Consider the following 23,502-nt stretch of genomic DNA (forward strand, 5'->3'; position numbering starts at 1 on the left):
GAAGCTTCATTTGGCCTCACTGCTCCCTTGGGGGAGACAGTCAACCTCTGCTGCCACTTGCTGTCAACACTGTTGTCATCCAACATGCCTCCTAGCATGCATTGCAGCACTACAGATGTAAATAACAATCAAATTTCATGTTCTGTGCTAATTATTTTTTCATTTACTGTTCCAGTTGTTTCATGAATTGCTAGTTATGATATTTAGTAAGACTTTATTTGACAGTGGCGCCATCAGACTGTCATTAGACAATCATAGTTAAGACATGACACTGTCATGAGCATTAATGAATACTTATGACAGATGTCATTTTGTGTCATCCGGCAAATTATCTCACTTTTGCGTGGATGTAAAAGATCCTGAATGTGGTTATATTATTTTTGACACATAGTGTATGCTTTGCTTTATTTCTGACCTTACCTTATATTATTGACACAATGTTTTGTCGTTTTTAGTTTTACAAAAAAGCATCAGTGCTCTTTCAGCTATTTCAACTTTACTCCAGTGTCTGACTAGAGCCTGATTTGTTCGCTATCTGTCGATTTGTGTACCCACACACACATTGAGGACAGAATAAGCGTCTTATTGGCACTTTGTACTTTCATTTGTACTTGATCCACAAACTAATGTTTACCCTAGTATTTTAATTTCAACAGTAAATGTAATGGTGCAATAACTGCACTTTTTCCATAATTACAGTTGAAGTTGTTCTTATTTCTCACAGAGTGTTTATTTGGAAAACCTTGAAGTTGTTACATTTATCATTATTAAAGCATCAAGTGGGGCATCACAATACAAGTAGCCATAATATATTAAGTCCACGACCGCATACATCAGTATCGGATTTTTGGCGTTGGACAATATCGGGATATCGATTATTTGTTAAAATGTCATTATCAGACAACTGTACTTTAGAGTGCAGTAAGCTATTAAACATTTCTCTTTTTCTGTCCAAAATATCATGAATTCAAACCAAACTGTAAAAAATGTAGAGCCAAAATCTAAATCTCAATGTAAACAGTACATATTGTAGGTTAAAGTCAGATGAACAGCTTACTGTGATGGGTTTAGGAAGCGAGTTGTCATCTGGGCACACATGGCAAAGGGGCCGTCCAAAAAGCTGACTTTTTGCGTCTGATGAAGCTGCTTTGCTGATAAAACTCGAGCCCTTCCTCAGCTTCCTCACTAAGTTCCACTTACTTTCTGTCGGGATTGATAATAATCCATCCATCAGCTTGACAAACATGCATACTAGGTAAAACTCAACTCATTCTAAGCTGCACCAAGTGTCATTTGTGTTATAGTCTTTGCACTTAATTCTATTTCCTCCCTTTGTACATGCGGTTAAAAACTGCTTGCAGGCCACCGCATATTTGGCACATTTTGAAGGGCCCCTCCCTTTTGCAAACTTGCCATTGAGGAACATCTGCAAAAAGGAAGTCGCTTCTCAACTCACCAAGCGTCTGCATCAGCTTGTCCTCTTGATTATTTGACAACTGGGACACAGCAGAACTATTCACATCTCCCTGGCAACAAAATAAAACTGTTATTGAGTATGAAAGAGGAACATGAAAAAGGGTCATTTATTCCCAACCAAACACACTGGTAACGCTTACTGCAATAGCAATGATTACACATCACTGACTGCAGATAAAAACACATTTAATTTTTAGGCAAACCCATTTGAGACTACATCGGGTGTACTGTCAAACCATTCAGTATCAGTGCCTAATAATCAGATGGGGTGTAACGCTATGCCAAGCACAACACTGGTTTCAAGTTCTCACTTCTGCTCACTGTCAACTGTGTACCACGTACATTGAATAAAAGAAAATAATTCAAGTGCTAATACGAAAAGTCCTTGTATTGCTAACAATCATACATCTTAATTACTTTCTATTTGGTTGCATTATCACTAAAAGCAAGTTCGTACTTACATCAAGGTTGGCAAATAGCTCCATTCCGCCTCCGATGAGAGTTTTAGACTAAAGGATGCAGAGAGATTATCAGTCAGAGTCCAAGTGAAGCTTTTCTATTTTCTAAGGACTGTGGTAGTAACCCTACTTACAGCAGTGATGCCACCTAACACCTTCATGAGGATGTCGGGACAAGAAGAAACACAACCAGCCCTGGCTCTTGCCTCTTGGGTTGTACTGGAAGAATACGATGTGATTTTAGATTTCAAAATAAGTTAAAATTGATGCAAAGCCACATCATTCATCGGTTTGGGGAGGTGAACGATGCCAGGAAATAGTTTTGAAATATACACTGTAATTTTCGCACTACAGGGCACACCTGACTATAAGCCGCCGCCCACCAAATTTTGTTCAAAGATAAGCCACACTGGACTATAAGCCACAGCTGTCCTTACTCTATTATGGGATATTTACACCAAAAGATATTAACCTGTAACACTTTATTTGACAGTGGCATCATACGACTGTCAAATGAACCACCATGAAACTTTGAACCAATTGGCTGCAAAGCTTCATTGCTTCAAGAAGCTTCACTTGGCCATTACTGCTCCCTTGAGGGAGACAAGAGACCTCTGCTGCCACCTGCTGTCAACACTGATGTTGTCCAACATGCTTCCTAGCATACATTGCAGCGCTACAGATGTAAATAACAATCAGAATTCATGTTCTGTGCTGATTGTTTCTTCAGTTACTGTTCCAGTTGTTTCATTAATTGGTAGTTATGGTATTTGGCAACACTTTTGAATGGATGTAAAAGATCCGAGCTGGACATAAATGGAGCTAGTGACATAATTTGCCGGATGACACTTAATGACATTTGTCATAAGCATTCAGTAATGCCCATGATAGTGTCTGGTCTTTATTATGTGTTACCTATTAACCCAAATAAATCTACATATGAGCCGCATTGGACTATAAGCCGCAAGATACAAAATGAAGCAAAAAAGTAGCGTCTTATAGTCCGAAAATTACCATATATATACAAATATATGTACATATACAGTGTATACAGTGTATCACAAAAGTGAGTACACCCCTCGCATGTCTGCAGATATTTAAGTATATCTTTTCATTGGACAACACTGACAAAATGACACTTTGACACAATGAAAAGTTGTCTGTGTGCAGCTTATATAATAGAGATAATTTATTAAACTCTCAAAATAACTCAAAATATAGCCATTAATATCTAAACCCCTGGCAACAAATATATATATATATATATATATATATATATATATATATATATATATATATATATATATATATATATATATATATATTAACATATAAACATATATATAAACATACAGTGGGGAGAACAAGTATTTGATACACTGCCAATGGGTTTTCCCATTGGCAGTGTATCAAATACTTGTTTTCCCCACTCTGTATATACATATACAGTATATATATATATATATATGTTGTCTGTGTTTATATATATATATAAACACAGACAAGGCTGAAAAAGCAGTTCCCCTCTTTAAAATAAACTGCTGTATTTTAAGCCAAAAGGAACTCTTGTGTTTGATAGAACAATATGTCTATATGCTGCCATAGCAGTTTCCTAGCACATTAAGCCCCCTAACTATTTTTAAATTCTCCGTTTTACCTTGAGGACCCCCGTTTACAGACACCGCTTAACCGCTTTTTTTTTTTTTCAACTAGCCATAAAAAGAAGGTAAGGAATTGTATTCATTATTCGAAATGTTTACCATTTTTAGCTTAGAATCATTAAATGATGTCTAATATTTAGTTTAAAAAAAAACACTTTATAAAATTATGCACTTGCATATTTTAAACTTTTAAACAAATTATGTCACGATGAAAAAAATTGGGTCTTTAAATTGGTCACGGATATCTACCGCATAACTATCGCTTATTTGTTTTTTGTTTTTCTGTTATTGTCGTATTTTCCCTGATATTTTAGATCATAAATAAATAATCGATTCAAACAAAGACAAATTGAAAAAAAAAAAGTTTAAAAGGGTAAATATTTGAAAAAGGAAAATCTCAACCACTCCTTGATGTCTGCGATTTCTGCATTGCGCCCCTTGTTATACTACCGTGTTTCACCCATAAAATCCCCAAAAAGTCCGGCTGTGGCCATTCACAGCTGTTGTCTTTACACTCGGTGAGACATGCTGCACTGAGTTTTGGGATCGAAACAAGTTAAGTACGCGATAACATTTCGTGACAATCATGGTGTCTTTAAATATGCTCTCACCTCGAGTTAGGGCTTAGAGGTTAAGTTTTATCTTTTTTTTTAAGTGCCCTCCTGTTCAAAAATGTTTCCCCCTACAAAATTGAGATTTTATGCTTCCCAATGACGTATCACACATGCATACAGGACAATTTTGAAATTTGGCCAAATTGGGGGTCTCAGACCGGAACTTCAAGTCACTTGAATGTTTTCCGCCATATACTGTATATACAGTATATATTAAATTACTATTGTTGGCATATTGTAATTTTATTTCAAGTGAAGGTGACATCTAAAAAATTGAAAGGCTATTTTGGAGGAATACGCATAAGAGTCTATTCACATGCCAATTCTTTTGGTCAGCAATGGAGCTCAATTGTTTGTGAGAACAATAATGTACTAGGAATAGATATGGACCAGTGTTTTTCCCAATGAGGAAAGGGAGATAACTGTTCGAGGGACGCATAGCACAGCATCTCTTCGTGTGAATGACACTTGAGGAAATATTATGTATCCTGAAATTGGCTTTTAAGTGGCCATACATATATAATGCAAATTTAAGCAGGTATATTTTTGAGGGATACACATGATTAATATTATTGTATAGATGTGAATAATGTAATTCATGCATGTGTGCATGTCTACTCTACGTGACCCATATCTCTTTTGACTGAACGTTTGTACATTTTCATGAAATCTTGTCAGCCATACAAACTGCATCAGTATATTTGCTCAAAACATAAGGCACAGGCCATCTAAACACTTTTTTTTTTTTTTTTTTTAATGTTTTCTGCACATACTATATGTATTTGATACTATAAGTATTTGATACACTGCCAATGGGAAAACCCATTGGCAGTGTATCAAATACTTGTTCTCCCCACTGTATATGTACATATATGTAAATAAGTAAATGTATATACAAAAAATACATTTAAAAAATATAATGTCAATCCTGAACAACAACAAAAAATCACAAAAGTCTTTAGATTACGACCAGTATATTTTCATTGCATTTTAACATAATTAATTGGATCAAGTTACGCAGCGGAATAGAAAAACCAATAAAGATAAGAGTCTCCTACCTGTGAAGAGTTTCAAACCAACGTGTCTTCACCTCAGGAGAACTGCAAGGCAAAAGACAGCATTGTTGACTTTCTAGTCCGCACCGCAAAAAATTGTACGAGGAATGAGACCACGCGAGCTGTCACGGGACTCTTAACTAGGTGGAAAGTGTAACTCAGTCATGGGAGAAGGAAGCTACGTCACGGCGTCCCCCAACCAACCTCAACTTCCCCCATGCTTGCTCTTTGCAGTCCGTTTGTGGAAAGTGAGAGTGGCCTACACATTTGGAACAAGCAGAGCTTTGAACCCACCTTGGCTTCAGAGTTGATGTAGTGGAGCAGTGTCGATTGTTTGAGTGCAGCACTTAAGGTTATTTGGTTATTTAATACTTAAGGTTTGCTATGGGTTTTATCATTCCAACATCAGAATTAAACAGTTAGCATGTATTAGCATGACCCAAAAGATTAACCACAGTTAGTTTCTGATATGTGGCACACGCTCAAATGCTTAGCTAATTTATTGACACAGGCCTTAACCTTTGTGCACGTCATCCGCCAAACAGTTACATTAATTTTCAAAATGTTGTTTGACCTACAGTGTTATGAAAAAGTATTTGAATCTTGGAATTTCTCTCATTTCTGCATAAAATCACCCTCAAATGTGATCTGATCTTTGTCAAAATCACACAGATGAAAAAAATGTCTTCGCTTTAACTAAAACCACCCAAACTTTTATAGGTTTTCATATTCTAATGAGGTATGCACACAGTGGCAGAAGGGGGAAAATAAGTAAGCGAACCATCACATTTAATATTTTGTGCCCCCTCTTTGGCAGCAATAACTTCAACCAGATGCTTCATGTAGCTGCAGATCACTCTGGCACATCAATCAGGACTAATCTTGACCCATTTTTCTTTACAAAACGGCTGTTGTTTGTCAGATTCCTGGGATGTCTGGCATGAATCACTGTCTTAAGGTCATGCCACATCATCTCAATGGGGTTCAAGTCTGGACTTTGACTTGGCCACTCCAGAACGTGTATTTTGTTCTTCTGAAACCTTTCTGAAGTTGATTTACTTCTGTGTTTTGGATCATTGTCATGTTGCAGTATCTGTCCTCTTTTTAGCTTCAACTATTTGCAGGTTGTCCTGCAAAACTTTTAAATTCATTCTTCTATTAATGATTGCAAGTTCTCCAGGCCCTGAGGTAGCAAAACAGCCCCAAATCATGATGCTCCCTCCACCATGCTTCACGGTAGGGATGAGGTGTTGATATTGGTTAGCTGTTCTATTTTTCCTCCACTCATGACGTTGTGTGTTACTCCCAAACAATTCAACTTTGGTTTCATCAGTCTACAAAATATTTTGCTAAAACTTCTATTGGAGTGTCCAAGTGCCTTTTTGCAAACAATAAACAAGCAACAATGTTTTTTCTTAGACAGCAGTGGCTTCCTCCATGGAGTCCTCCCATGAACACCATTCTTGGTCATCGTTTTATATAATTAATGTGTGCACAGAGGTATTGAACTGTGCAATTTATCTCTGTGAGTATTTAGCAGACACTCTAGGGTTCTTTTTTTACCTCTCTGAGTATTCTGCGCTGAACTCTTGGCGTCATCTTTGGTGGATGGTCACTCCTTGGGAGAGAAGCAATAGTGCCAAACTCTCTCCATTTTTAGACATCTTCTCTGACTGTCGATTGATGAACATCCAGACTTTTAGAGATGGTTTTGTATCCTTTCCGCACTTCATACAAATCTACAATCCTTGATCGCAGGTTTTCAGACAGCTCTTTTGACCGAGCCATGATGCACATCAGACAATGTTTCTGAGACCATTCTTACCAGGTGTGTGTTTTATAGTGGGCAGGGCAGCTTTAAACCACTCATCAGTGATTGGGCACACACCTGACTTAAATTGATTGGTAAAAATTGGTTTCAATTTCTCTTGAAGTCTTAGGCAGATGGTTCACTTACTTATTTTTCCCCCTTCTGTCATTGTTTGCATGTTATCCTCATTAAAATATGAAAACCTATATATGTTTGGGTGGTTTTAAACACTGTTTTTCCATCTCTGTGACTTTGAAAAAGATCAGATCACAATTGATGGTATTGTTATGCAGAAATGTTGGAAATTCCAAAAGGTTCAGATACTTTTTCATACCACTGTAGGAAGTGTTTTTATTACTTTACAAAGCATTACTCTGAAGGTTTATCATTTATCGAAAGATATTGACCAAATGCTTTGAGATGTTTAATCTGGTGTAAAATTGTACTATATTAGAAAAGTCACCAGTTTTCATTTATTCCGACAAATACACATTATTTCGCAACATCTTGTCTTGTGATGCTCCTAAGTATACTTTCTCTTTGCTATTTCCTTATTTTCATGATAGCCACAAATCACATGAGCGCTTAAAATTAGTCATTGCCGTACAGATGAGAGACAAAGTGCCTGTGTCCTCTAAATAAATGCTATTTCCCCCCCTCTTTTGACACAGTCTTTAATGATGCATATTGTTGGTGCATATAATAATATATTATATGCATATAAGTTCTTCAATGACGGATGGACGGACGAACGGACGGACGGACGGACGGATGGATGGATATGGAGGGCCAGGAGTGCAAAAATTGAATAATTAAATACACAATTATTAAATGCGTCATTAAAATGCTTCTATTTCAACATTTATTTATTTATTTATTTCAATATTTACATACTTCACTTTTTATTTATTTCATTCATGCGCTCTTGTTCCCCTTGCACTGCATGAAATAACTTTAGCTGTCATCGGCTCATGAAACTCGGTGGGCAGGCGTGAACTCGACGGGGTTTGAGTTCAGTGAGTCAAGCTTAATGGCTCTGGAATAATAAAAAAATAATAATAATAAATCGAAATAAATAAATGTTAAAATAAATAAATATGTATTGGTATAAATAAAAAAATGTTGAAATAAATAAATAAATATGGAAATAAATGTTGAAATAATTAAATATAAATTAAAATAAATAAATAAAAAAGTAAAACAAATAAACAAAAGTTGAAATAAATAAATATTGAAATAAAAGCCTTTTAATGACACAATTAACAATTTATTTAATTGTGTATTTATTCATTTAATTTTTTCACTCCTGGTCCTCCATAGGGAACAAGAGTGCAAGAATGAAATCCTTAAAAAGTGAAATAAATACATGTTGAATTAAAGAAATAATAATAATGAAATAAATGTATAAATGTTGAAATAAATAAATATATATTGGAATTATAAATAAATGTTGAAATAAATAAAAATTGAAATAAATATACATTGAAATATATAAATAAAAAGTGAAATAAAAAAAATAAAATATCGAAATAAATAAATAGATATTGAATAGAAGCATTTGAATGACACATTTAATAAATTATTGAATTGTGTATTTATTCATTACATACAAAATATTAAATTTGGGTCTCACAGCACCACTACTTAATTCGCTTATGTTGTGTAACATATTTTTGTATTTGAAGTACATTTTTTGTTCAATTTTCACACTACTTTCTGTAGGCGACAACACTTTTGTCTTGCCAAAATTTGACCTTTATGTCTTCATCAAATGATAAATCTTTTTTCAGTGGAACAAATAAATATTTTTGTACATTCACCATCATTTGGGAGGGTCTTAGCTTTCATATGAGCCATTTCTGAAACCAATTGAATAATTAAAAGTCAGTTTTTAGCAATTGTTTCTACAAAATGGATAAGCTACAAGACTTTTGTCAGGGACTGTATATTCAAACAAAACCATCTACAGCATCAGCAAAAGCAAGTACGTCGACAGGCGCTGTCATTAAAGAGGCGGTGGCGCCATGTGTTGTGTGTGTGCGTGCGCGTGCGTGTGTACATGTGTGTGTAAAGAGAGAGTGATACACATAAATACAGAGAGTGATTACTAAAGAGAGAAATTAATGAGTAGACTAATTTACAGTGTTCTTTTAGTTTTCTATGAAGTCAGTTTGCATGTGCTACAGTTTATAGCAATTATTTCCACAATGTTTAAAATTTATAGCTATATTTATTTGTAGTTAAACCCTTCCACTCGTCGGGACTAATAATGGTTTTTCACATTTTATCTTATGCTAAACAGTTAAGCATGTTGTTAAAATTTGTAGCAGCAAAAAATACAAAATCTATTAATTATTTTAAAAAAAATAATAAGAAATTAAAATCAATAAAATAAAATCAATCATAGACTTCATAATATATTGACTGGACACAGGGCCGATTCATAGGGAGCCTATCTCCGTCAAAGCTGACCGAGTGGAAACACAGACAAAGAGCTTTTTATGTTGAAAATTCTTGTGAATAAATGCTTGAAACCCTGAATTTATTTATAGATATGAACGTAAAACAGTCTTGATTCTTGGTTAAAAGCAAAAAACCCGGCAATCAGCATTTATTGTATGTAAATATGTCGAATGTGATGCTAGTCTTTTAGCCAATGTGGCACAGCCTTATCACAACAAAGAGCTTTTTACGATGAAAATTCTTGTGAATAAATGGTTAAATCACTGAATTTTTCTATAGATATGGACGTAAAACAGTCAAGATTCTTGATTAAAAGCAAAAAACCGGGCAGTTAGTATTTATTGTATGTAAATATGTGGAATGTGATGCTAGTCTTTTAGCCAATGTGGTGCCGCCTTATCACAAAAAAGAGCTTTCTAAGATGAAAATTATTGTGAATAAATGGTTAAATCCCTGAATTTTTTTATAGATATGAACGTAAAACCGTCTCGATTCTTGGTTAAAAGCAAAAAAACTTGGCAGTTAGCATTTATTGTACGTAAATATGTCGAATGTGATGCTAGTCTTTAAGCCAATGTGGCGGCTGCCTTAGCACCACAAAGAGATTTTTACGATGAAAATTATAGGGAATAAATGCTTAAATCCCTGAATTCTTCATAGATATGGACGTAAAACCGTCTGGATTCTTGGTTAAAAGCAAAAAATCGGGAAATTAGCATTTATTTTACGTAAATATTGCGAAGTAAGACACCAATGGCGTGGCGGCTAATTTCTCTCATTGATTTATTTCACAACGTTTCAAAATGCACTCATGGTACAAAAAATATAATAATTACCTTGAATCCTCGAACAAATCACTCCTGAGACAATCCTTCCTGTTTGCATGCGGTACAGATTTCGTCCTTTTTTAACCTAAATCTGGCGTTAGATCACTGCGTGCGTGTGTTTAAGAATAACTCCTCTTGATGCTAGGTTTGGGCAGGCCCCTTACCTGAAGGTGTGGCGCAGTGTCAGCGCCCCGTGTCCTGTCACTATATTATGAACTCTATTAATGAATAAATAAATTATTAATAAATTAACAAACATCCTGTGCCCTTCTCTCTTCATTAGTTACGCCAGACTGATGAAAACAGAGTGGAGAAGTCAATTAAAAGTATTCTAACTAATTAATTACATGATTTGTAATTAATTAATCGAAATTATCAAATTTTAATATCATATTAGGTCCCCTAATAAAGACTTTGAATTATAGGACATTAAAAAACTGTAGTGAATGGCTAATCAATTGAATACTGTAAGAAGAGAAGATTTAAAATCCAATTTATTATTGCACTATGGATCCCCCAAGAAGCATCCCCTTATTCCTTCCTAAAAGGAACCTCGGACTTAAAGACTTTTGTTTTACTTCTGTTTTACTAAAATATGTTATTAGAAACATAAAATACTGCCATTGATTTAAAAATCAATTTTATTTAGTACATGTTTTTACCTATGGAGTGCGCTATGTTTTATGCACGCAATGGAAGCTCGGGGTGATGACATAGTTTGTCACTGTCACTAGACGAACACCACCGTGTTCTGCAATGCGGTGTTCATTCCTACGAGGTGCGACGTCCAACAGACATCGGTTAAAAGCGGCGAGTACTTCTTATTTGAGTTTTTAATGAGTCTTTTATTACATTTTCATTGCCTCAAACACTTTTTGCATATGTTTCCCTCCCATATTTTTAAGCATTGTGTTTTCTTGTGGTAGCTTGAAAGCAGATTGTTGATCTGTTGACCGCATTTGTCACGCGGCGTATTTAAACAACCCTTATTGATATTACTACGTTAAAGTATTTTCTTAAGGTATCTTTAGTATGTTCTGTCTGTATGCATCTAAACAAAACAAGCTGAAAGCGCACGGTAGTACTTTGGGTATCAAATTCGAGCACATTTTGGCAGAACACCGCTTTTGTCCTACTCTCATCTCGTCTCATCCCGTCTATCCTGTTCATTTTGCTTTTGCTGCTCGCTTTGTGAAATATAGACAGTGCTGTCAGGCTCATTAATGTTCCTATCGGGTTCAAATTGAAAGGGCTTAACAGATGACATGCCTCTGGAAGCCCGGCAGCGTAGCCCAGCAACGTCACCGCGACAATAACAACAATGGCGACCTACTAGCTAAACTAATTTTACAAATGGTATAAAAACGTAAACATCAAGAGGGGTTTTTAATTTCAAATTATTTTAATTCTTAATAACATTTATCTTTTAAGAACTATAAGTCTTTTTATCCATGGTTCCCTTTAAGCAAAGGCATACGTATATCCAAACATGATCAAGCAGTTAAATTATTCATACAACTGGCACCCAAGCCCTAAAAACTACAGACATCTTGGCAAATTGATACAACATCAGGGAGAGACGACAAGAGAACAAAAAAGCTCTACTTATGTTTCTAACAGTGTGGATGAATGGATAGATTAGTGAGTGGCTAGAGGGAAGGACGAATAAAGACATATAAAGGTGGGTGGTTGAATAAACATGTTGACTGTGGACTTACCAAAAACACACCAAACAAAAATTATAGCCCCAGGCCAAGGCAAGGGTCACATTGAGATCCTCCTCTGCTGTCGTTCCCTTGTTGTTCTCAGTCTCATCTTGGAAAGTGTGAAGCCAAAGATCCTCCAGTTTGATTCGGTGCTTCAGACGGTAGCTGAAAGATGACCTGCAAAGTAACAGGGATGTAAATTTGTTGCCATTTTTCAAAATAATGTCCAAGCATAAGCTTTTAAGAGCAAGGACAAAAAAATGTCAACATGTCATTCTGTTTACAATAATTACTGTACGCTTTGAGTCCCTACTGGAACAGTGGGCAGGCTGCGGTAGAGAAATGAGAGTCACTTACCTCCCACTTAGGAACTTCAAAACCTCCCTCCACTCTGACAAATCTATGAAACTACTGTTTCTCTCGCTCAGTTTATATTTATTCAGAAGTCAAGGTTTTTATCAAAACTTGGAAAGCAAGACTTTTCAAATGCAATTATGGAAGCAATAAAGGGAGCTGAAATGATGTATTGAATTTCTTAATTAATGCCTTCAATAAATCATGAAAAGAGCTCAGTATTTTCCACACTATAAGGCGCACCGCATTATAAGGCACACCTTCAATGAATAGCCTATTTCATAGAATAGAATAGACCAGGGGTGTCCAAACTTTTTGCAAAGGGGGCCAGATTTAGTGTGGTAAAAATGTGAGGGCCAACCTTGGGTGACGTCCTTTACGCAGAATAATATATTTAAGCAAATTTTAGCAAGCTATTCTGTGTGTCACATTTGCTTTATTATTATTTTTCATTCATTCATTCATTTTCCATGCCGCTTGTCCTCACGAGGGTCGCGGAGGTGCTGGAGCCTATCCCAGCTAACTCGGGGCAGTAGGCAGGGGACACCCTGAACTGGTTGCCAGCCAATTGCAGGGCACAAGGAGACATACAACCATTCACGCACACACTCATACCTACGGACAATTCAGAGTGTTCAATCAGCCTACCAAGCATGTTTTTGGGATGTGGGAGGAAACCGGAGTTCCCGGAGGAAACCCACGCAGGCACGGGGAGAACATGCAAACTCCACACAGGAAGGCCGAAGTTTTAATTAATAATTTCAACAATCTCGCAACTAGCGTTCTCTTTCGACTCTCGGGCTCTTGCGAAATACTGCTGCTGTGAAATAAAATAGCTTCAAAAGTTGCTTCAATTTCTCGCTGCGTATCTTCCCCGTAATCTTGTCATACATGTCAGCGTGTCTTGTTTGGTAATATCGCCTCACATTGAATTCTTTAAAAACAGCGACTGTCTCTTTGCAAATGAGGCAGACACAGTTGTTGTGTATTTTATTGAAGAAATAGTCCAATTTCCACCTATTCTTAAAGCGTCAGCCGTCGCAGTCAACTTTTTTTTGTTGTTGATTGTCGCCATTTTAGAAATTGGAAGTCTAGGATCACACGGGGTAATGTTGCTTAGAGTGCTGCTGCCTTTTAGTGGGTAAATGAGGAGCAGCATTTAGTGTGTAAGCTACTTCATATGCTGGTAGCAGTACTGCTGACCACTTTATTAAGTCTGTGTGCGGGCCAGACGTTATTGGTCTTATGACAGAGTGCTGGAGGCCGGATATAATTTGACCACGGGCCGCATTTGGCCCCCGGGGCGCACTTTGGACATGTCTGGAATAGACACAACAGTAAAGGCTGGGATTGCGTTATGCATCCACTAGATGGAGCTCTGCTCCGAGTTGCTGTGAGACCTGCTGCGGCTCAATGTTGATTCTTAAACAACGCGTACCGGATTATGAGGCGCACTGTCAGCTTTTGAGAAAAATTTAAGGCTTATGGGTACGCCATAGACTTCATAACGAGACGTTACCGGGGGGGATAGAGGTGGGCAGTGACCACTCACGAACACGCTCTACCCACCCATAGAAAACTTGATGTAGTACTAACGGCAGTCTGGGCACCGTGTATGGTATCCCAAGTACTCATGTGTTATAAGTTTTAACCTTTGCGTGGTTACCTACTCTTTCACCTTAAAAAGAAAATAAATAAATTAAATTTTAAAAAATGAAATGAAATGTTGGTTTTGTTTCTAGGGGGCGCTACACACATTTACGCAAGTTTTGATTTAAAAATTTTTTTTAATTTTTTTTTTTACATTTTATCAAAGTTTTCACCATTGTTCACCTACCTGTTGAGTTTGGTGAGTTTTGAAGCATTCTGGGGGTCAAAGTAGGGCTCAAAGCATCTGCAGGACAAAAAATGACTGCTAGGAGGCGCTTGGTGCTACATAGTGTATTTGGAATTTGTCTTTACACGGTATCAAAGATTGCACCTGTCGACCTGCCTGCCGATTTTGGTGCATTTTGAAGCATTCTAAGGGGGTCAAATTGAGCTCAAAGGGGCTTCGGAACAAAGAATAACTGTAATAATAATAATAAAACCGAGGAACCACAATAGGTTACCTAAAAAAAACATTGTCACCTGCATGTCCATACTGTTCAGTTATGGATGTGTTGTAAGTCAAATAAAATCAAATCAACTTTTATTTGTTTAGACCAAATCACAACAACAGTTGTCTCAAGGAGAAAACAAAACATATTGTAAGGTGCAGTAGCCCTACGCTGGATTTCGACCTACTTGAGCATTGTAGCTTTTTTTTTTCCCAGTTAAGACTAATGCCCACCCACACCTGGCATCCTGGTAACACCACTACTTCATAATGATATTGACGGGACACGGGGCCTGCATTGTTGGCGTGGCCGTCAAAGCTGACTGAACGGAATCACAGACAAATGCTTAAATCCCTGAATTCTATATAGACATGGACGTAAAACAGTCTCGATTCTTGGTTAAAAGAAAAAAAAGAAAAAAAAAACGTGCAGTTAACATTTATTTTACGTAAATATGTCGAAGTACAGGTGGCATGGTGGCACAGAGGTTAGCGCGTCTGCCTCACAGTTCTGAGATCTTAGATCATGGGTTCAATCCCTTCCTGTGTGGAGTTTGCATGTTCTACCTGTGCCTGCGTGTTTTCTAAGGGTACTCTTGGTTTCCCCCCACATACCAAAACATGCATGGTAGGCTGATTGGACACTCTAAATTGGCACTAGGTATGAGTGTATGGTTGTTTGTCTCCTTGTGCCCTGCAATTGGCTGGCAACCGATTCAGGGTGAACCCCGCCTACTGCCCTAGTGAGGATAAGCGGCTCGGAAAATGAATGAATGAATGTCGAAGTACGATGCTAGTCTGTCAGTCAATGTGGCGGCCGCCATATGTAAACAGAGGTTTTCCGGTGAAAATTCTTGTGAATAAAAGCTTAAACCCCTTAATTCTTTATAGATATGGACATAAAACGGTCTCGATTCTTGGTTAAAGGCAAACAAAACGCAAATATGCAAATATATGACGAAGTACGATCCTAGTCTGTTAGTGAATGTGGCGGCCGCCATATGTAAACAGAGCTTTTCCGGTGAAAATTCTTGTGAATAATTGCTTAAATCCCTGAATTCTTTATAGATATGGACGTAAGACAGTCTCGATTCTTGGTTAAAAGCTAAAAAAAAAAAAAAAACTGCAGTTAGCATTTATTTTACGTAAATATGTCGAACAACAATTCTAGTCTGTTAGTGAATGTAGCTAGCGGCCGCCATATGTAAACTGAGTTTCTCCGGTGAAGATTCTTGTGAATAAATGCTTAAATCCCTGAATTCTTTATAGATATGGACGTAAGACAGTCTCGATTCTTGGTTGAAAGCAAAAAAAAAAAACGTGCAGTTAGCATTTATTTTACGTAAATATGTCGAAGAGCAATGCTAGTCTGTTAGCGAATGTAGCTAGCGGCCGCCATATGTAAACAGCGCTTCTCGGGTGAAAGTTCTTCTGAATAAATGCTGAAATCCCTGGATTCTTTATAGATATGGACATAAAACAGTCTCGATTCTTGGTTAAAATCAAAAACAATGTGCAGTTAGCATTTATTTTACGTAAATATGTCGAAGAATGATGCTAGTCTGTTAGAGAATGTGGCAGGAGCCTTACAACAAAGAGCTTTTTACGTTGAAAACTCTTGTGAAAAAACGAAAAATATAATAATTAACTTGAATCCTCGAACAAATCACTCCTGAGACAATCCTTCCTGTTTGTATGCGGTACAGCTTTCGTACTTTTTCAACATGAATCCGGCGTTGGATCGCTGCATGTGTCGCTACGACCGACTGCGCGTAACTGAAGCGAATTGTGGGATGGCCCTCTACTTGAAGGCGTGGCGCAGTGAAGGTCGAACCTCACCCGTCAATATCATTATGAAGTCTATGGGTACGCCTTATAGTGCGGAAAATACAGTACATGTATCAGTAGAAGTTGGGTTTGCCAAGTGTCATTAAATACATTAAATCTCATGGCATACAACTAATAAAAAATGTCATGGAAAATAGATACAATACAATGAAAATGTTAGGGTGTCTTTAGTGTTGATTAGCCTGTTTTGTTTTTTCCAAGTCATATTTTGTACCCCTGTGTTTATTGTCCTTTTCTTTTCATCTAATTAGGTTATCCTTTCCACTTAAAGTGAGCCAGTCAGCATCCCGCAGGCACTCCTGTCTTGCCCGGGGTGTTCCACGCCTTCTCGTCACTTTGTTTGTAATTAGTTCCCTGCTTGGTTTCAATTACTTGTCATAATGTGTCATGGTTAGTCCTGTGTTGACGTCACATTCTTAGGGTGCTGTCAGCTTTGTCCCTTTTTGGTCTTTGTATGGCAACAAGAAGATACACGATCCTGGAATAGCATGAAATTGATTTGCTAGACACCATATATGGCTGACATATATCAATGAACAAAGATAGATTATTTGTTGTGCATGTACTACAGTTTTCGTGACATTTTCAAATCATTGATTTTAAAAGACAACATTGTTGCGTTCAGTTATTTGGTAAGAAAACAAAGTTCCTCTAATGCAAGGAATTTCTGTTTGGTCAAAGTCACAGTGACTAAGCAAAGACGGTTGGTCTCTGTGGAGATTCCCTAGTCTGCATGTGGAGTCTAAAAACAAGCATTTTGCATTTACTTCCCCATTCACGCTTTCCATTCCACTCATGAAAATCCGATGTCCTATTTCTAATGCTTTGGAAAATATGTGGTGAGGGAGTGGTTTGAATTGGTGGTTTAAGTTGGTGGTTTGTTCTACTTATGTAAGAGTCCCTGTCAGTGCCAAGCAGAAGTGGTTCCCTTCCTGGTTTTTGGAGTATATTTGCGGGGTGAGAAAAATAAACATGATGTGACTTAGACATAGTTTCGAATTAGATTATGCATCACTGTACCATAAAGAGATCAAAAACGCATTCGATTTCAAGAATCAGTTATCTTCAAATAAGACTAGTCTCTTCCAAATGTGGATACAACTTGGATACATTTTTTTTTTACCATGTTCGAGTGCACCATAAAGGCACAAATTGGACATGAGGGACTTCGGAGTTGTTCTATGGTCTTGTTTAATTGTTTGTCACTGTGCTTTGTATTGATTGTGTCAACCTGACCTCGCATGTAAAGTAGTACACGTAAACAGAACAAACATGGGAATTTCCCTTTTCGTAAAGGTTATTTTGTTTGCACGTGTGCCTCTTACTTGAGCTTAGCAAAGACGACAACGTCACTGAAGAGAAACAGGTGTCTGTCCTTGGTTTTCGTGCCTTCCGTCACACGAACGCTCTCGTCCAGGAGCAGTTCTCCGTTCTCACTGGTAAGGCCATGAACGAACGGACTGTGCTCTACTGAAACCCAGCAGGAAGGGTCCTCCCTGAGAGACATCACACATGAAATAATGATATATTATTTCTCGAAATTAAAAACGACCTGAAGTGGGATGAGGATTTCATTCCCTGACGCTTCAATGGGGTTTTGCCCAATCTAATTTCATCTGGAGCAGTTTAAAGTCAGTATTTTTCTGATAACATAATTCAAAGAAATCAAAAGGATCTACAATGCTTTAATGAATGTGTTTTGCAAGACAGTTTGGCTTACTCTAAGTTCAAAATGAACTACAACCACCCGGCTCCCCCTACTTGCTAACTCAGAACTTTGACTTTCAGCAAAATGTGGACTACACCTAAACGGGTCGCCTGTCAGTTGTTAGCACATTTCTTTTATATACAATGGTATGAAAAACTATCTGAACCTTTGTGAATTTCTCACATTTCTGCATAAAATCCCTATCAAATGTGATCTGATCTTTGTCAAAATCACACAGATGTAAAAGCAGTGTCTGCTTTAACTAAAACCACCCAAACATTCATTGGTTTTCATATTTTAATGAGGATAGCATGCAAACAATGACAGAAGGAGGAAAATGAGTAAGTGAACCACCTGCCTCAGGAGACTTAAAGAGCATACGACATGAGAAAAAAAGTCTTAAACAGCATTATTATGTGAATTAAAATCATATTTTGAGACGATTCGACTATATACAACAATGCTGGTTAGCCACGCCTACCATTATAGGGCTCTAGCGTCCCCAACAGGTGGATGACGTCAGCGGGAGAATGGGCTCATCGGTTTTACTATTCAGCCCATTGCGGGGGAATTATTCAGAACGAGGAAAACGCGACGAGGACAGCCGCGAAATGTCATTGTTTCAGTCTCTTTACTCCAATATTTTTACAGGATATTCTTTTTACCCAAGTATTTTTCCCCAATAGCTAAATAAATGGCTTGAGAAGGACCAGTCAACCCGTCGAAGGGGAATTATTCACAACGAGGAAAACGCGCCGAAGAGAGCTGCAAAATGTCATTGTTTCTGTCTCTCTAATATTTTTAGAGGATATTATTTTTATCCAAGTATTTTTCCCCAGTTGCTAAATTAATAGCATGGTCATGACAAATAACAGTTTTGTGCTATGAAATACAAAAACTGCTCTTATTCAGGACGACATGGCAAAATTACTCTATAATGGTCAAAACTGTCGACTTCACCTTCACTGTCGCACCTCCCGAACGATGTTTTATGACACCTAAATCAGGCTCATGTCATTTCCCTTCCCAGGCTTTGGAGAATGTAAACAAACCATGAGGCGTGACAGCTAGCCGACATGCTAACCTGAACCGAGTGATGTTTCAAAGTCTTCGAAGCGGAAAATCACACATAACTAGCCCGGAACTTTTGATATGACGACTGGGTTGTCGATTGTCTTCGATGATCGGCAAATTCCCCGGCGGAGAGCAATATACAGTTCGTTCCCCGAAGGAGGGTGGCTGCAGTTGTTGTGCAGCTAACGTGCAGCTAATGTGCATGAGGAGAGCTTTTTACATGCCTATCAATGATCAAACGTAAGTAGTCCTTTACTTTACTAAAAGTAAAGGAAAAAGTAAAAGTCTTTTACTGAAAAAAGTTTGTAGTATTTACTTTGTAATCGCTGTATTCGTGGCTATTTTTAACGCAAAGTTGCAATTTCTGATCGGGTGGAAAATTTGACAGAACATCGGGCACACCAAGAGTGCAAAAGCTGAGTATAGTGCTCGCCCGGCGGGGGTATGTGCGACAAGGAGCATGTCAGCTACAAAATGCAAGCCACCTCCGTATTAAAATGATCCGTGTATTTGACATAATACAAAACAAGATGATTACTCACTTCCTCATAAGTCCTATGGTCCCACAGTAGTGGGGCTTGTTTTGGCCAATATCCACAATGAATGGGAACCTTTTGAAGCTCCAAAGAGGCGCACACGCCTCTCCCTCATACAGCAAGATTTTTCTTAAATGTATTAATCCTCAAAATCAGCTGAATCCTTAGTTCTTCTCATACAACAGTACGGCTGTATAGTGAAGAGGACTCCTTCTACCGTACACGTCACTGCACCCTCTTTCTCAACTCGAGACTGTTGCCGGAAGTCACTCATTTTCATGGCGCGAGATTCAAAAACACTAAATAAATATAGCGATCGCTTCCACACACATCCAAGCGGTCCATACCATTGAGGAGCATAAAATACCGCATGTATTTTGAAATAAACATGCTTTTTCGTGTCACATGCACTTTAAAGAGCAATTCAAACCAACTTTTACCAACCATTTTAAGTCAGGTGTGTGGCGAATCACTGATGAGTGGTTTGAAGCTGCCCTGCCCACTATAAAACACACACCTGGTCAGACTTGTCTTGATGAGAAGCATTGTCTGATGTGCATCATGGCTCGGTCGAAAGAGCTGTCTGAAGACCTGCGATCAAGGATTGTTCATTTGTATAAAGCTGGGAAAGGATACAAAACCATCTCTAAAAGTCTGGATGTTCATCAATCGACAGGCAGAGAAGTTGTCTACAAATGGAGAGAATTTGGCACTATTGCTTCTCTCCCAAGGAGGGGCCGTCCACCAAAGATGACGCCAAGAGCGCAGAATACTCAGAGAGGTAAAAAAGAACCATAGAGTGTCTGCTTAAGACTTACAGAAATCACTGGCACAGTCCAATATCTTTGTGCACACATCAACTATACTAGTATGTAAAACTATGGCCCAGAATGGTGTTCATGGGAGGACTCCACAGAGGAAGCCACTGCTGTCTAAAAAAAAAATCATTGCTCGTTTAATGTTCGCAAAAAGGCACTTGGAAAACTCTACAGAAGTTGTGGCAAAATATTTTGTGGACTGATGGAACCAAAGTTGAATTGTTTGAGAGTAACACAAAACATCATGTGCGGAGGAAAAATGGAACAGCTCACCAACATCAACAACTCATCCCGGTGAAGGAGCATCATGATTTGGGGCTGTTTTGCTGCCTCAGGGCCTGGACAACTGCAATCATTAATGGAAGAATGAATTCAAAAGTGTTTCCGTATGTCAGACAGTTGAAGCTAAAAAGAGGATGGATGCTGCAACAAGACAATTATCCAAAACGCAGAAGTAAATTAACTTCAGAATGGTTTCAGAAGAGCAAAATACACATTCTGGAGTGGCCAAGTCAAAGTCCAGACTTGAAATCCATTGAGATGCATTGGCATCACCTCAAGACAGCGATTCATGCCAGAAATCCCAGGAATCTGACTGAGCTGCAGGAGTTTTGTAGAGAAGAATGGGCCAAGATTAGTCCTGATCGATGTGCCAGACTGATCTGCAGCTACAGGAAGCGTCTGGTTGAAGTTATTGCTGCCAAAGGGGGCCCATAAAATATTAAATGTGATGGTTTACTAATTGTACTTATTTCCCTTTGCTGTCATTGTTTGCGTACTATCTTCATTAAAATATGAAAAACCTATAAATGTTTTGGTGGTTTTACTTAAAGCAGACACTGTTTTTTCATCTGTGTGATTTTAACAAAGATCGGATCACATTTGATGGTGATTTCATGCAGAAGTATGAGAAATACCAAAAAGTTCAGATACTTTTTCATACCACTGTATATGGAAGGTCAGTGTTTCTGGTAGCGTTTAGGCCAGCCACGAATGCCTTGCTTGTTCTGATATTCCCAAAACTAAAGATAGAATACATGTTAGCTTGAACACAAATCTTGCATTAGGCATGAGTAAGTTAGACTGCTGCTGTTCTTTCATTGTTCAAACACAGAAACTGATGGGAAAGCACCAGATGAACCAAAAAAATGTGGTGTTAATTTTTTTTTTTTTTTAAACAGAGTCACAAACATAATGCACTTAAAGAGCATTCTGACCCAATGAAAACAATAATAACAATAATAGTGTTTTGTACACCCGTTTTCCTCTATAATTGTCAGTTTTGTAACATGTGCGAAAGGACATGACATTCCATGGCTGTAAGGAACAGTTTGTTGCTCATGTTGATATTCACACCCATTTCTACAACACACATACTTAATACTTTAATACCGTTTAAATTACCGACAAAATAGAGACAAAAGAATTATAGCTATTCATTATTCTTGGAAGAAAGTACTGAATATCCGTAAATAGACATAGCTGTCTCAACGTTAAATATTGAATTCTACCATAAAGAAGCAAAGTACAGCTCAGGCTGCATTAAATTGTAATATAAAATGGACTATCTTGCTTATCTTTTATTTCCCTTGACATTTTCTCCAGATTTTTTATGGATTAAATGCTTTGCTGGCCTTTTGGTAAAATGCTGTTATTGAAGATAATAATCAATATGAAAATCCAACACAAAACAGAACCAATTTTGTTTGCTACGTGTCATGATGACGCTGTACTTTTATTTTACTTAGATGTGTCAAATTGAAAACATCATTGCGGAACTAACTTTTGATATTCATTGTTTTGTCAATAAAACAAAAAGATAGCAAACTGCCATCTGTTTTCCATCATACTTAATTCTCATTAGGGCCCAAAGAACAGTTTTGCTCTTTTATTACATTGATAAATTATGACACCTAACAAATGAATGAGAATGTGAGTAAGTCCAGTCAAGATTTTTGAACCCTAAACGTTAAAACTGTAAGCAAAAGGTGGGTAGTAGCGCGTTACGTTTACTCCGTTACATTTACTAGAGTAACTTTTTGAGAAAAATGCACTTCTAAGTGTAGTTTTACTTCTACTTGAGTAGATTTGTGAAGAAGGAATGCTACTCTTACTCTGCTGCTTTGGGCTACGCTAGCAGTTACATTTTTCTTCTTGATTCTACATATTAGATTGTACTTTTTTTTTTTGTGCCAGAGACGTCGACAGTGGTAGTACCAGTTTCACCAACGAGACGTTACAACAATAATCACATGACTCCATTATACCATTTAAACTCAATCTGGTCTATGATCACGCCGGCCGGTTCAATCAAATGCCATCTTTAACCCTTTAAGGTCTGGGCCTATTTTGTCTGATTTTGCATGCCTTTGAAGTTGCCTTTATATTTCAAAGAAAGAATTGTTTACGATGGCCTGGTTTGGTCCCTTTTTTTGGGACACCTTGAACTTCATGTCCAAACTGTTGTTTCCTTCATTGACCAATTATAAATCATCATTTTGGGCCCAAAAAGACCAAAAATTCCAAAATCATTTTGTTAAAATTTTTAATATTGATGTCCAATTGACAACCAAACATGCATAACGAACCGTTTTGAAACTTTGTAATATTTATTCAACATGTTAGGATGAACATTCAACCAAAAAAATTTAGAATAAATAGTCTTATATTTGACAATTCAACATAAACAACAGGTATAGCCGTAGGCGTTTTTTGCCTTTATACATGCTCTAGTCAAAACCGGTTATATACAGCAGACCAAACAGTGAAGAACAGTGAAAAAATATATACCATCTAACACAAAAAGTGTTTAGAGGCCATCTCTTTATGAGTTTAGGTATTGCGGCCCATCACCTGATGAAAACTATGTACACACAATCAAGCTTCTTGAACACACATTTATATACACAAATTGAGAAGACTGATTGTGGGGAAAAAATATATATATAACATTGGGGGAAAAAAGTATTTTCAAAAATATTTACAATAAACAAGTT

The 23,502-nt window shown here is 37.4% G+C and overlaps 1 protein-coding gene across 2 annotated transcripts in view; it reads right to left on the bottom strand.

Moving 5' to 3' along the window:
• The window catches only part of tagapb (T cell activation RhoGTPase activating protein b), a 47,199-nt gene that overhangs the window by 11,735 nt on the left and 11,962 nt on the right, over positions 1–23,502 (bottom strand). For both annotated transcript variants that reach the window (XM_057822013.1, XM_057822014.1), the window contains 7 exons: positions 17,696–17,866; positions 12,083–12,247; positions 5,268–5,309; positions 2,069–2,153; positions 1,938–1,985; positions 1,457–1,526; positions 1,058–1,203 (listed from right to left, as the gene is read on the bottom strand). In XM_057822013.1, coding sequence (XP_057677996.1) covers positions 1,058–1,203; positions 1,457–1,526; positions 1,938–1,985; positions 2,069–2,153; positions 5,268–5,309; positions 12,083–12,247; positions 17,696–17,866 — 727 coding nt within the window. The remainder of the gene's footprint in view (positions 1–1,057; positions 1,204–1,456; positions 1,527–1,937; positions 1,986–2,068; positions 2,154–5,267; positions 5,310–12,082; positions 12,248–17,695; positions 17,867–23,502) is intronic.

This window comes from Corythoichthys intestinalis, chromosome 19, assembly GCF_030265065.1.
Source record: "Corythoichthys intestinalis isolate RoL2023-P3 chromosome 19, ASM3026506v1, whole genome shotgun sequence".
NCBI lineage: Eukaryota > Metazoa > Chordata > Actinopteri > Syngnathiformes > Syngnathidae > Corythoichthys > Corythoichthys intestinalis.